General features: G+C 44.4%; 1 protein-coding gene across 1 annotated transcript in view; it reads right to left on the bottom strand.

Annotated features, from left to right (window-relative positions):
* The window catches only part of CLIC4 (chloride intracellular channel 4), a 46,709-nt gene that overhangs the window by 5,974 nt on the left and 25,597 nt on the right, over positions 1 to 15,138 (bottom strand). The window contains exons 3-5 of the mRNA XM_028738826.2: positions 9,081 to 9,206; positions 5,594 to 5,700; positions 302 to 483 (exon numbers count right to left, since the gene is read on the bottom strand). Coding sequence (XP_028594659.1) covers positions 302 to 483; positions 5,594 to 5,700; positions 9,081 to 9,206 — 415 coding nt within the window. The remainder of the gene's footprint in view (positions 1 to 301; positions 484 to 5,593; positions 5,701 to 9,080; positions 9,207 to 15,138) is intronic.

The raw sequence follows: 15,138 nt of genomic DNA, 5'->3' as shown, positions 1-15,138 counted from the left end.
TGAAATCCTGGACAGCAGCTGCCAATCAGTGTAGGCAATATTGAGATAGATGGGCCAATGATTTGACACAGTGTAAGACAGGGATTGAACCTGCAACCTTCTGCATGCAACTTGGGTTGGGTATGGCCCCTTCCCTGCAAAATGAATAGGAAGCTTAGCATCAGTGGCAACTTGCAGGTTTGCAGGCACCCAATAGAATTTCCCAGAGCCCATTTGCCACTACAGGAAATTATCTCATTCAGTTGAGTCAAGCGTCAAACGTGTGCACATGTAAACTAGCCCTCAAGGTAGTTCCACCCACCTTGACAATATGTAGTTTGGGCAACAAGTTGCAGTCTGCTAACGTCATCTCATCACCATCCAGAAACTTGCGGGTGGAAGCTGCGATATCCTCCATGCTGTTCTCATCAATCTCATCAGGGAGAGGTGTATTCAGGTACTCATCCAACTTCTGCAGAGTTTTCAGAAGGCCTCTCTCCAGGGCTGGAAGAGTTAGCCAGTGAAAAAGGAAGAAAGAAATCCAATGGTGCTGGATAAATCAATCACAGTTGAAACCTACGTACCTAACCCCCAATGGAAACAGCGCCAAGCAATCTATGAATCACCCACCAAGCAAAAAAATGGAGAATCTGTTCACTTGGGGTGCCATTTAGAATGTGGCCCTTTCCGCCCCGATGAAGCACTCAATTTCTGCTTAAGCTCCATTACTGTTGCATATTAGTTTTTAAAGTAACAGCAGAGGGCAGTCTTCACCAACATTTCTCTCCTTACAGGAAAGAGAGCTTTGCCCCGCCTGTTTGAAAGGCCATAAAAAGAATGTAGGGTTGGAGAAGTATTTACATAACCCTGCAAAAAGAGGATATCAGCAATGCTCCTTCTCTAAGACAATCCAAGCAATGACTTCTAAACTTTAGAATGTCAAAAGAAACCCTGTGTCTACAAGTACTAATGAATCAAAGTAATGAAGGCTTTGTTGCTTCTACAGGCTAGGGCAAACAAGATTTTACACCCTTAAGCTCTGCCTCCACTGAACCCAGGAAGGTCTGCAAGATGTAGAAAAAGCAAATCCCAGATCGGATTTCATAGCGGGAGCAATGTGCCATCGAGTAAAGTTGCTCTGGCAGCATTGAGATGAATTCCAACTAACCTCTGCACATCTTGCATGGCAATTCAGAGAGAAGCATTGCCCTTAGCCTGGAATGAGAACTATGAGCCATTCTTTGGGATTGTCTGCTTTGGAATTCTCCCATCTACTGCATGCATTCTGTGTTAGTCACAACAGTGTTGTTTCCAGTTTTGAGCCAATGCTGATGTAAGTTTGACTTCAAGACAATGGCTTCCTCCCAGAAACTCCACAGGAGTAGCCTTTTCCTCCCCCTCAATATCTTCAATGAGTAGGAGAATCCTTGGAGCATTTGCTGCAAAACTCCTCTGGGTGTGTGCAATACTCCCCCCACCTGCTCCAATTCAGAAGAGAAGCAGCCATTGGGCATGCAATGGCATTGGACACTACTTGGCAGAACAGTGAAGAAACAGGCCAGCTTATAGTCAAAGCAAATTCCTCTGAAACCAAGTGAAGTAGAGAGTCAGTTGCCATACTCAAAGACTACTCCACAGAATTCTGGAAATTAACCTACTTGGACCTGTGCCTTCATATTGCCTTCCAACTAATGTCTAGCTATATCTGTTTCCCAAAGCTCAATGCCATCAGGATTTATTTTCAGTAATCATGGCTATGTGTATGCTGCAATTCCATGCAAGTCCAGAAAAGCCACAGAATGAGATACTTGCTGCAAAATTTTAAGAATAATCTCTAATGAAAAATAAGTTTCTAGCCCTTGTGGTTGTGAAGACTTGAAAAGGATTGCCAGTGGGTGGGACTTGAGTCCCCTATACAGCTCCTCCCCCAGGACTACAGAAGCAGAATTATGCAGAATAAAATGCGCATTTCCACATGATTTCCACAGATCACAAAATGCAGATAGCTAAACTGTAGAATGCTGATCTTCAGCACAGGGCATACGTGAACTGGGACTATTTGATATATTCAGGGTTAAAGGTGAGCCTGAGACAATCCTCATCAGTAGCTCAGCCTTGCAAATGACTTAAGCAATAACCTACATGGCCAATCCACTCCTAAGCACAGTATTTTATAGGCCACAAAGGAAAAAAGCAGATAGAAAGTGAACAGAAACTGTAACCGAGTACAAAAGCCACCAAAAAAATGCACCATGGAAAAGATACTGCTGTCAATATTGTTTCCTTACAATGAGCTGCTGTATGAGGTCCCTGTGGCAAAAGGTCGCCTAGCAACCACAGATTTCTCATTTACTAGCAGGAAACATAATCCAAGGTCTATAGGTCTGTGGATTCAGTTTAAGTGCCATTTTTAGACCACCAAGGGTAGCACACTGTATGATACAAGAGGGGAAAAATTGGCAGAGCTTTCAGAGAAAATGCCAACGGTAGGTACACCAGGCAATAAAAATTATTATGAGTATAGAATTTTCCAGCCAACTCACTAATTATTGGTGGGGAGCTGAAGCTAGAAAAATTCCACATTTTCTCAAGAGTCACAAAGGACAGATTTAGGCTAAACTAGGGACGGGGAACCTGGATCCCTTCAGATGTTGTTGGACTCCAGCTCCCTTCATCCCCAGCCACTGGATATGTGGGCAGGGGTTGATGGGAGCTGGAGTCCAGCATCAGGAAGAGTGTATGTTCGCCACCCCTGAGTTAAAGGAAAGTAGATTTGGCAGGCTAGAGGAAAGATTTCCTAAATGATGGAAAGCTGGCCCTTGGAAAAAGCTGGCTGGGGGTATTCATCATAGCTGCATTTTTTTCAAAATCTGCTTCCTGGTGTAGATCATAGCATCCCTAAGAACCTTAGCTTTTCTAGTCTAGTGCCTTGCCCACCTCCTACACATGGCTACTGCTTAGTGTCTTTCAGATTCCATTGCTCACCTCTCTCTTTACTATCAGAAGATTGGTCTACTACAGCTTGTGGCACATTAAAGAAACTTGTTTTGGCACGAGCTTTTGTGGACCAGTGTCCACTTCATCCGATACAAGAAATGTTATCTTCAATTGACAAATACACCTACGTATAAAGCTGTGGACAGTGGGGGCACATGGCCATGAAAAAATAGAGCAGCAGGAACAGATGCACATGAATACATAAGACTAAGCAAGCGGGTGCACATATGAACACATTTTACAGCCTACTGAGCTCGTATTTCAGTATTTCCTTCTATATCTGTGCATATTTGCTTGCAGGCAAACTGAACATTCCTTTTGTGCATCTGATGAAAGGGACTCAAGAACACTTAAGGTTGTATCACTATAAATCCACTTGTCTTTAAAAAGGTGCAACAAGACATTAACTGTCTGAACCAATACTGCAAATGGATGCGCACATGTTCTAGATGACTTATCAAATTATAATCTAGCCAACTTTTTAAAATTCATGATCAAGATATGCCAAAGGGTTGGAAAAAAGAAGACCAGCTTTTTCTCTTTTAAGACACACTTTGTGTGATGTGCAACTTTTAACCTACACAAAAGATTGCAAACACAGGAACTTAGTTATGCAGTAGCAAATTCTATGGAATTGGCTTCTTTGAGACTCACTCAGAAGCAGTTCCATGCTTCGTGTCTGTACAATTTCACTTTAATGCGGGTTTCCTCTCCACACCCCTAGCCAAATAATAATCCTTGGACGGCAGTTCCAGCATGAGCCCAATTTATAGCTATCAAGAGCTGGCCAGAGGCACTTATGGTGCAAAATTCAAACAGAAGTCGGCGAGGCAACAACTCCAATTCCATGCAACATAAGTTGCTAGCTTTTGATGAGCATATGCTGTTGAATACAAATAGATGTGAATGACGGTTCTGAGGATACACAGTTGCTCTCAGAATGCAACAGCAAAAGGGCTGTTAAGCATAAGCAAGGTGGTTGCGCAAACAATGACTCCAACGCTTTTTTAGCAGCTTTGGCAATTTTATGATTAACTTTAATGGGCCATTGTTGTCAGCAGAACTTACAAAAATCTCATGAGGCCCATGCACACAGCTGGCACATCTTTTAAATGTGAAAAGCCCGGAACTTCAAATCAAGGGATGGAGAGAGGAAACAGCTGGGCCTTTGCTCAAAAGGTGGGAGTCAGTTCCAAGGACCATAATGCATTTTCCAGATGAGTGAAAGACAGAAGCTATGGAAGGACAATCCTTAGGCATAATGACAAAGGAAGCGTATTTGCCCATTTCAAGGATAAAAATTAGGGCTGAGGAAACTCATTGAAATTAATGTCCTTCAGTGGGTCTACTCTGAGTAGGACTAACATTGGCTACAAGCCTTAGCCTTTAAAATAAGAAGCAACTGGCTGCTCATGACTACACAAACTAGGTGTGTCAGTTTTGCTGGCTACCTGAGAAAAGGGCCACGTACAAAAACCACAAAGCTCAACATTTCACAGGGTCCTATAGAACTTCATTCATTTCAATAGGGCTTGCACCAGACTATTGTTTTTTGGGGTGGTACCCCATGTATGAATCAAATGAAGTTTACCATTTAGCAGCCTCCAATGGTACCCAGAATCTGCCTGCATGAGATGATATATGCTTCCCTTTGTCTCTGGCTACAAAAGTACATTCACAGAGGTCTCATCCCACCAGGCAAGAGGGCCAGCTTTTAATTGATGCCTCAGACCAAAGATCAATATAGAAAGCGCGGACTCCAGCATTGGCCAGACTTAGGAAATTAGAGCTGGGATAGGCTACATGAGCTATACCTTGTTTACTTCCAAACATGAGAGCAGTTCTAGAGATCACCTGCTGCTCAGAAGTCATAAACAATGCTCTTGAATGCAGTCTCGGCAGGGCAGCCATACAGATGTTGATCCCATTGCCATTAATGCAGTGGAATCGCCCACTTCAGCCCCTCAAAGGTCTAGAATAGGGCAGGAAAGCCTGTGGCTCTCCAGATGTTGCAGGTTACAAATCCTATCCTTTCTGACTATTGGTTATGCTGGCTGGGGCTGATGGGAATTTGAGTCCAATAATTTCTGGGGGGACCAGACTTTCCATGCCTGGTCCAAAAGCCTTTAAAAGCCTCACTAAGCCTTCTATTCAAATGCACGCACCAAAACACAAACGATACTGTCCCCTACTCCATTTTTTTTTATTTTGCTGAAATGCTAGTTAAGAAAAAGACAATTTGAAGTGGACATGTGCCAGGGGGTTAAATTCTGTCTGATTACTGCACGTTCTCTGCTACCAGTCACTTTTTCCTTTGCAGAGTTGTAAACATGCATTTGAAAGCTTATGGTGGCAACGGGGGTGGAGGTGGGAGCAGTATGGGTAATTTGGAACACAGAAGGCACAGGAAAAAGGTTGAGCACCTTCTGCTCCCCACTTCTCTGCTACGGAAAGATAATCAAGGCTTTGCTGAATGTATTGCAAAACATGAGATCACTTCTTAAGGAAGTCTGTGTTTGGGAGAAACCTCTACTTGGGCAAGCTAAGAAACTGAAGGGGGAGATGGATAGCAAAGAGAGCTAATGCCACATAAAACACTCAAAAATAGATTTCCTACCTTCATTTGCTTCTGGCCTGGAATTCTTGATAAATGCAGAAAATTTAGCAAAGATGTCCATTCCAGCAGTGTTTGATTCTGGATGTTTTGGTGAAAGCTTTGTGTACCTGAAGAGAAACATATATACACATATATATTTGTATATGAATTTACAGTGATTTCAATTGCAGCATGGCATTGTACCATATAAGTTGGGCATATTTCCTTCCAGAATGTTTTATTACTGATGGCACATATTTGCATCATCGCTTTGTAGCTACTTAATTCATCCTTCCTGCAAGCTGGGAAGAGCACAGTGGCAGCATAACTACAACCTTGTTCCTGTGTTAAGCACCTGAAACAAACAAACATAATGCTCCAGTGCTCTTCTCAGAGCACATGGGAGAGAGTTCCATCTGCCTGAACTCACAGGAGTCATTCATTCAGTGTCAGAGGCCATCTGAAATTTTGCCAAAGCAAGCAGTGGCCAATTACATTACGCAAGAAGTGTGGTGGCTTAGAAATGCTGCTTTACCCTCGTAATGAATTCCACAGATTTGCAGAGTTAGCACATGGAGCTCTGCCCTCCCCTGAGAAATATTTAAATGGATGCAACTTTTAAAAATACGTTGCTACTTGAACAGCAAACCGTTTAGAATTTTGTCCAAGTACCAGATCTGCCCATATTTTTGACAAGCCTTCAGAAACATGTTTAGCGCTGAAGTTATATTCCAGAAAGTCCCAATATGCACATAGTGAGACAATTTCAGTATTTCTTCCATTGAAAAAAGGGATAACCCCTTGCTCAACTCACCTTGGAATAAATATGGGTACAGCTAAAGTTCTGATTTAATCTAGTTGTGAAACAGTGACTGATTTCTAAAAAGCTATCAACCAGGACACTGAACACCCACCTTGACATCCCAGGGTCCACTCATTTTAGCTGACCCTCACAACCAGTCACCGTTTGTGATCGCCACATGGGCTTGTGGTGAGTTTTGAAGGTGTGCCAACAACTCTAATGCCCAAATTCTTTCCCTTCTCTCCCAGCAATCAGGCTATGCAAGCACTGAGCCACAGAGGTGCTGGAGAGCCTCAAAGCTCTGCAAGATGTCACTGGCACTGCGCCACTTAAGAGACACAAGGTCTGGGCGACTCCCTCCTCCCTCCCTCCCATGAGGCAGTAGAAGGATGAAGAGGGGGGAGGAAATCACTCAGACCATGCAGAGAGGCATCTCATTGCCTTCAAAGTCTGTCCAAAGTTCAGCATGAGGACAGAAAACTCAGGGGATTTCTCCAGAATTAAAGAGAAGATACTAGTTGCAGGCAAATTTGTGGGCCATGTTGGAAAAGAAAAATACCGTGAATTGGTTACTAGTCTGTATGGAAACTACTGCATTTCACCTTATGAAATTCAAACAGAACAAGAACACCCCTACGTACTCTTAAGGAGTTTGTAAATGCTAAGGAAAATTATTGTGGAAAACAAGACTTTAAACCAAGAAGATAGACTTGGTTTTATCCCAAGTATCGGCAATATCAGTAATGCCAGCTTCATGTTGAGTTTTAAGATGGCAATCGCTGGTAATCATCAATCCCCTTTGGTCTCTCCTTTTACAAGTGAATGAAGACACAAAGACTCTTTTCTGTTCAGACCTGCTTGCCAGTCTGTTGCGTTTAATAATTTTCAGGTCACAGAAATGCTTAACCAAGAGTTAACTTTCGGATCCGATCCTTGCTCACCCTAGCAGGAAAGAGCAATGCCAAGAGTGCAATAGCCCAGGGGTTTGGTGAGAAGTTTGATGGGAAGGAAGAAAAAGAGGGGGAGTCAAGGCAACAGAGAAGCTGACTGGTGTGGCTCCACGACCTGCTTGGCTGAAGCAAACCCCATGGTCAGAAATTTGAAATCCTATGCATTTTGCCTCTGTTGCACAAAGATACAGCTTCGATAGGGTAGGAACAGCTTTTTAGCCCTAAGCCTGTAATAATGTACAGTTGCCATCTCTTATTGCTGATGAAGTAAGCTTGCAACTACCGTATTTTTCGCTCTATAACACACAGTTTTTTCCTCCTGGAAAGTGAGGGGAAATGTCTGTGCGTGTTATGGAGCGAATGCCTACAGATGGCAGGGGAATCCGCTGCAGTTGTGAGCAGTCCGTGGCTCTCTTTGAAACTGCAAAGCGGGTGTAAGCGGCTCCTGTCAGCAAGCCGAGCCGGGCAGGAGGGAGAGAAGCAGAGCGGGGTTGGTTGCTTTAAAACAACCCCGTGCTCTATGTCCCTCTCTCTTCTCCACTGAGCTGCTAAGTAGCAGCAAAGCTTTTCAGCCAGCCTAGCCGGGAGGAGGGAGAGAAGCAGATCGGGGCTGGTTGCTTTAAAACAACCCCGTGTCCCTGCCTGCAGTTTTTTGCTGTCCGATTTTGGATCAGCCACTGTAGGGGCTGTGTGTGTGTGTGTGTGCTTGAGCTATCGTTCTCCTCCTCCTCCTTCCTGTTCACTCTCACAGCGCCCCAGCGCTCTCCTGCGACTTTAGGAGTGATACTCTGTGTGTCTCTCTGTGTGTGAGGCATCGTTCTCCTTCTCTTGCTTCCCCTTCACTCTCCCAGCGCCCCTGCTACTTCCAGCGCCCCTGCGACTTTAGGATTGATACTCTGTGTGTGTGTGTGTGTGTGTGTGTGTCTGTGTGTGTGTGAGGCATCGTTCTCCTCTTGCTTCCCCTTCACTCTCCCAGCGCCCCTGCGCTCTCCTGCGACTTTAGGATTGATACTGTGTGTGTGTGAGAGAGAGGGGGGGGGATCGTTCTCCTTCTCTTGCTTCCCACTCCCAGCGCCCCTGCGCTCTCCTGCGACTTTAGGATTGATACTCTGTGTGTGTGTGTGTGTGTGTGTGTCTGTGTGTGTGTGTCTCTATGTGTGTGAGGCATCGTTCTCCTCTTGCTTCCCCTTCACTCTCCCAGCGCCCCTGCGCTCTCCTGCGACTTTAGGATTGATACTGTGTGTGTGTGAGAGAGAGAGAGAGGGGGGATCGTTCTCCTTCTCTTGCTTCCCACTCCCAGCGCCCCTGCGCTCTCCTGCGACTTTAGGATTGATACTCTGTGTGTGTGTGTGTCTGTGTGTGAGAGGGATTGTTCTCCTCCTCCTGCTTCCTGTTCACTCCCCCAGCGCCCCTGCGACTTTAGGGCGACTTTAGCATGGATCCACATGGATCCTCAGGATTTTTGCATTGGGCTACCCCAAACTCACCGTCAGATCACATGTCTGTGGCCACAGCATGAACCACAAAAATCATACATCCACTGTTTTGTTTAGAATATTTTTTTCTTGTTTTCCTCCTCTAAAAACTACGTGCGTGTTATGGTCTGGTGCGTGTTATAGAGCGAAAAATACGGTAACTTGCATAATGAGTACATAGCAATATAGAGGATTAAGAAGTACCATCCTGAGAATTGGCAAAGACCACCACCACCAAAACAGCTTTCTGCAATACACCTCCCCTCATTAGTGACACTTACTTGGGTGGGCAGAGGACATCTTCGAGAAATTCTTCAATTTTGTTCACATCTGTCTTCACCTCATTGTTAAATGTTATGAAGGGCGGGTGAGTCCCCGGTGCCAAGTTCTGAAGGTCTGCAGGTTTCCTGCAAGAGTAGAGTTGTCTACATTAAAACTTTCAGTATGTTGAGCAATTCCAGCAGAGTCATAGTTAGTGCTATCAAGAGCATAAGAGCCTGCTGAATCAGGCCAGTGGGCCGTTTAGTACAGCTTTCCTGTTCTCACAGTTGCAAACCAGCTACCTATAGGAAGCACACGCAAGCTAGATCTGAGCACAACAGCACTCTTCCCTCCTGTGGCTTCAAGCCACTGACATTCAGAAGCATTACTGCCCACGGCCATTGAGGCAGAGCACTGCCATCCTGGCTACTGGCCACTGATGGCCTTACCCTCCATGAATTTGTCTAATCCTCTTTTAGACATAAGGCAGTTATGGCCCAAGTACTCTGGGAAAACCATTTTTAACCTGAGATAAATTAGGACAATTTAAGACATGGGGGTGTCCCTGAGGTAGAAGGTGGCTCCGCTGGGAATCCTGAACTCCAAGGACTTTGCCAGCAGGTTTGATAGAGCACAACATATCCAACCAGAGATATGCTGCACAATTTTACTTTTAAGAACTACGTAGTAAAATCTTCAAACTAATTTGGAAAGCTAGAAATGTCTTTATTATTCAAGCTGGGAAATGGTTTATAAACCTGTAAGAGAAAAATCAGCAAAATTATGATCAGCTCTCTGTGCTTGCACTTCCATAGGACGTGTCATATTCACCCATAAGCTCACTTTACGCCTTGCTTTGCACATTTCTTAGATGCATGCAGGTAACATTTAACGTGATGCATCCTATCTGGCTCATGGCGGGGGCACAGCTTTGGCTAACTGGATTTTTGAGGTTCCACCCACCTACACCTAAACGCATCTGTATAGTGCCATGAAGACTGCGTTCTGCTGATACAGGCTCTGTTGTCTTAATCTCTGTTCCACAGGAAGTACAACATATGCACACAAGCAGGCTAACACAAGGAGAGGAGCTCCATTGTGGGGGTTGGTCTGTTAAGCCAAAACACATTTAGCAAAATGTGCAAGAGCAGGTTATGACATCAAATTTGGGACTAGAGCTACTCCTCTAGGGGAAATATTTAGTTACTATGCTCCAGCCATTAATCTTCCCCCCAACCAACAGTAACACTTCCCTAGCTCAAAACAATTTCACCACCCAGGGCAAGTGTGGATTTGTTTGGCACAGTCCTATTTCAAGAGACTGTAGTGGCAGTTAGACCTGCAGGGGGAAAGCAATCCAGGCTCCTCAAACCAGACACTCAGCTGCCATCAAGCCTGCTTCCTTCTGGGGCAGGCTGGGCCTCCTTTCCCCCAACACAGATTTAAAGGAATTACATGAAGGGGCAAACTACTTTGAAAGTTTGTGTGCACTGGGGAATACAGTGAGATCAGACAGACACTGAGAAGTTTGGACTTTTAAAAGGGGGGGATATGGGAGTTATTGGAGGAAAGGTGCTGTTAGTGGACATAGTGAAAGGAACATTAATGTTGCGGTTGCAATTTTCAGTGGTGTACAAAGGCTTTAAAAGGAGATCAAAGCAGGAGTAGAGAGTGGGAGCCTGTACGGAGAGGTAAGCTGCCTTGAACCACTGGGAACAAAGAGGCAGACTATACTGTACACCTGAATAGGATTTTCAGTCAACATCTTGCAGCAGGTGGCTGCTTCCAGTTTTGTGAAGCAGGGGCAAAACCTCAGACACTGGAGGAAGCTGTTGGCACTGCTGTGGCCTTTTCCACCTTCGCTAAATAATTCTGGTTGTCACAAAGTGAATCAGTCTTACATCAGTACTTTTCTGCTGCAAAACATGCAAAGGGCAGAAGTAAATTGTGCATATACGCATCTTTAAGTCCCTACATATATCCCTTCAGGGGGACCCCAATTAAGCTAGATTTCTCCACATGCACATAGTTGGGCACTTAATAATGTATGTCTTTTGCTTCTACACTTTTGCATGTTGTGCTAACACAATAAAGCTTAGCTGATGCTTCCTGCAACAATAATGTCTAGCGCTGCCCTGGATTATTGCCCATCTGAGGCACACACACAATGCCCATCTGACCTGTACCACCTACACTGGGAAACTCTGCAGAGACAGCACTACCAGTAAAGTGAACCGCCGGCATTGATTTGGCGTAAGAAAACCACCTTCCCACCATCAGTCCAGTGGTAAAAATCTGGCAATCACTCAGTGATGCAAAAGACAAAAGTACAGCCTTTCATGTCCAGCTTAGCTGACTTTCCCACATTTGAGGTTCGGTGAGGGATGCTCAGTCAATCATGAACTGACCTCAGCATTGCACTTTGCAGGGTATTAAGCCAGTATTTTAGTAAGCCAGAAGCACACAAGATCTTCACACAAAACCAGTTTTAGAATTTAGCACTGAACCAGACATGCAGCAATCAGGACAGGCAGAAGCTTGGTACAACAAATGGCCTGAAAAGCCATGGGGAGCTGAACAGATGTATAAACTAACAAGCAAAACTAAAAGGGGAAAAGAATCAACACAAGGCAGCCACCAGACCTCTCCTCTGAACAGGGGAAACTTCGAAAGCAAGCACAGCCACAGCTTGATGTCTTGCCATTATTCCCATCTGCTTAGAGTTTTCAAAGAATGAGAAAACAGGGCTCTCCATAAAACAAGGTGTCCCATGCCAAAACTAGATTTAAGTTATCAAAAAGTGCTGATCAGCCACTGCTTCTTCACCCCAGGATCCCAGGTATAAACGGGTACACACAAGTATTATCAGAGACTAGACTAATTCAGCCATCCTACAACTGTTATCTTGGGATTCCACCCAGCAGCCTAATTTTTTGCATGTTAGGGTTTGTTTCCATATCCTCCACCTCCACCTCCCGAGTGCTAGTTTGGTTAATAATTTGGAAAACTCCAAAGCTTACTCAGTATTTGGGAGACAATTTTGTTGGTCCTACCTAAAAAGTATTGCCTTAGCAATAGTAGGCCTTTCTTTTACACGCTAGTCATGCCATTTCTTGGTAGATGAATTTTGTGCAATGTTACACCAAAACCACTATTCAGTAATTCAGGAACACAGGAAGCTGCCTTACATTGAGTCAGACCACTGATCCATCTAGCGGCTAGTCCAATTCAGCCTCTCCCAGATTTTTGTTTCATGGCAGAGAATAAGAGCAGAACATTCAGCTGCCACAAACCTGCCCTTAACTGTGTGCACACACTCAAAGTGTTCCTAATTTGTCCTTCTCCAAAAGCTGCTGAGATTTGTGAGTCAGTTTCATACCTTAAGCAGCTTAAGCTTCAATTAAAACACTGCTGTGTACACCCACAATAATTACAGAAAATTACTGGAGTGGCTCTCCTCCAATTTCTCCCATTGGTTAGAGGAGGTTCTTTTCAGATGGGAAAAATAGTGGCAAATCATACCTTTCAGGTGTGAAGGGTGCATTCTGTTCTGGGAGCAGGCAAGACCAAACCCTCAGCAAATGTCAAAACAAGTTCTGAAAGGGGGTGGGGCTTCTGGCAAACTACACCCCCTCTCCAAAAACAGACAAATTAAACCTATTGCTATCACAATCCCCCTTAAGCATCCTCAACAGAGCTAGTCAGTTCCCTTACAGTTTCCTTTACCCCTTCTTCCCTGTTGGCCACACCTGTTTATGTTGCATGTTTGCACCAGTCTAAATGAGCTTTTAGCGAAACACATCTGGTGCTAATGATGTCAAATTTATTATTATTATTATTATTATTATTATTATTATTATTATTATTATTATTAGGAATCTGTAGCATCTTCTTTCCAAACCAATCCTTCTGGCACCTGGCATAAAACTGAAGCGTCTTTCCACTCTGCTTTCCAATGCAAAGCATTTAGAGTGTTAACCAGAGAACAACAGAAAGTCACTCTGGACCAGAGAATTATGGTCAATGTCAGCTCCCAGTTTAACACCGTAGGTTCAGGCTGTGTGGGTGGCTCCCAACTTTGTTATGTAGAAGCATAGCAAACCCATACCCTGCATCTCTAGGGATAGTCTAGTACTGTTCTGGCTGAGGTAGAGGACGTTTTTAAGGAAAGGAGAGAGAATGCGAAATAAGCATATGCGAGTAATCCTATTACTCAAAAGTGTGCATGGCGGCCTAATTCAAAGACATTGCAAAGTTTGTACCAGTCTGCCTGCCAACAGATACTAGTATACATAATAGGTGTGCAAGAGCCTGAAAGAGCCAACTCTCATCCCATTTACAAAAAAACCTCCCCTGCCTGGAGGCCAATCTTACTCACCACAAGCGAGTGCTCTTTAAGCCTTTCCTATGGCACACAGCTGAAACCACATCCATTTAACAGGCGTTCCCACCCATGCTGCAAGTGATGCAGCTGTATGGGCCACAACTGCCATGCTGTAACTACTAACTCGTCTTCTGTGCATCCATGGGAAGGGAACCTGTCACTATACCACTATACCACTGTCACTATACCAGCCTTGTATTTAACAATTTAAATTCATTGTGGGAGACTGCATTGAATTCCATGTAGGGAAGTGAGCAAGCTGGCAGTGGAGGAGGGATGGTTTCTGTGAGAACTGCAGAAGGACAAACAGCCTCTACTGCCAAAACCATCATAGAAATGCAGCAGGCTGGCTAGGGATGGAGTAAGACCCCTCCATCCCCTCCATCAGTCTGCGTACTAGGAGGTCACTTTTGTTTTATTTATTTTTCACTCGTCTGCTCAGAGGTAGTAGCTTACATTTCATTTTTAGTCGGTAGGGCTGTTCCCAAGTGGTGGTGGTAGGTTGGGCAACTCATAGTGTGTGGGTCCCACCATTGACTTAGGTACAGGGCTGGGGAAGTAGCTCCTATTCACACACACACACACACACACACACACACACACACACACTCCAGGGATGGCCCCAAATGGAAGAGGCAGCCAATCCTCCTCTGTGACCAGCATAGCATGCAGCCTATTAACAGGTGAGTAAAAACAACAACAACAAATATATGCAGGTTTACAACTTTTGTGGGCTATTTACACAGTTACCGTTTATTTATGGCAGGCATAGGCAAACTCAGCCCTCCAGAAGTTTTGAGACTACAATTCCCATCATCCCTGACCACTGGTCCTGTTAGCTAGGGATGATGGGAGTTGTAGTCCCAAAACATCTGGAGGGCTGAGTTTGCCTATGCCTGATTTATGGCATTGCGCATACAACTCTCAACATACAATGTAAAGAACTCAATATTAGCAGCTAAAGCGGTTAAGATACAAAAAACAACTCCGGATAAATTTAAAAACAATACAAAGCAGACACCCACAGCAGAGACATTCATCCAGCTGGGAAAGCTGGTTGGGACAGAAATGTCGTCAATTGTTTCTGCAAAGTGCAGGTTGTGGGTGCCTGTCGTGTCTCAACAAGAACACTGTTCTATATACTGGAAACCCTGCTCTGATTTACATGCAACAAAAGCCCCAAGCTTCCACCCCATCCTTCCTCCAAGAAGCTCAGAGAAGGATACAGGATTTACCCCAATGTCTTCTAATAGCCCCATGAGACAGATTCAGCCTAGGTATTGACTGACTTGCTCAAAGCCACACAGGGAGCTCCATGAAGCAAGTAGGGTTTTGAACCTGGATTTCACACATCCACTGTCTCTTATGACACTGGCTCTCACCTGAGGCAAGCAAGATAGACTGGAGTAGTTGGGAGCAAGAGGCCAGTTCTTAAAGAGACTTAATAAAATACTTAAGCATCTGGGCTATTACCCAACTCGGAGTGAAGTATAAGACAGAGATGGCCAAAAGAGGACAAAAGCAATTTTGTGTGTCTTGGGTGGAGGCTGTTAAGCCCCAAAAAAGTAACAAACAACAGTGACCTATGGAACATTGCTATAAATACCCTGGTAAAAAGAACTTCCATTTCTTCCAGGCTAGTAAAGAGGGAGTGGCTCAAGCTGAGAGTCATTATAGCATGTGTCACTTGGTGA

Source organism: Podarcis muralis, chromosome 7 (assembly GCF_964188315.1).
Source record: "Podarcis muralis chromosome 7, rPodMur119.hap1.1, whole genome shotgun sequence".
NCBI classification, from domain to species: Eukaryota; Metazoa; Chordata; class Lepidosauria; order Squamata; family Lacertidae; genus Podarcis; species Podarcis muralis.
The sequence above is the reverse complement of the archived record's forward strand: the minus strand, read 5'-3'. Positions and strand labels throughout refer to the sequence as shown.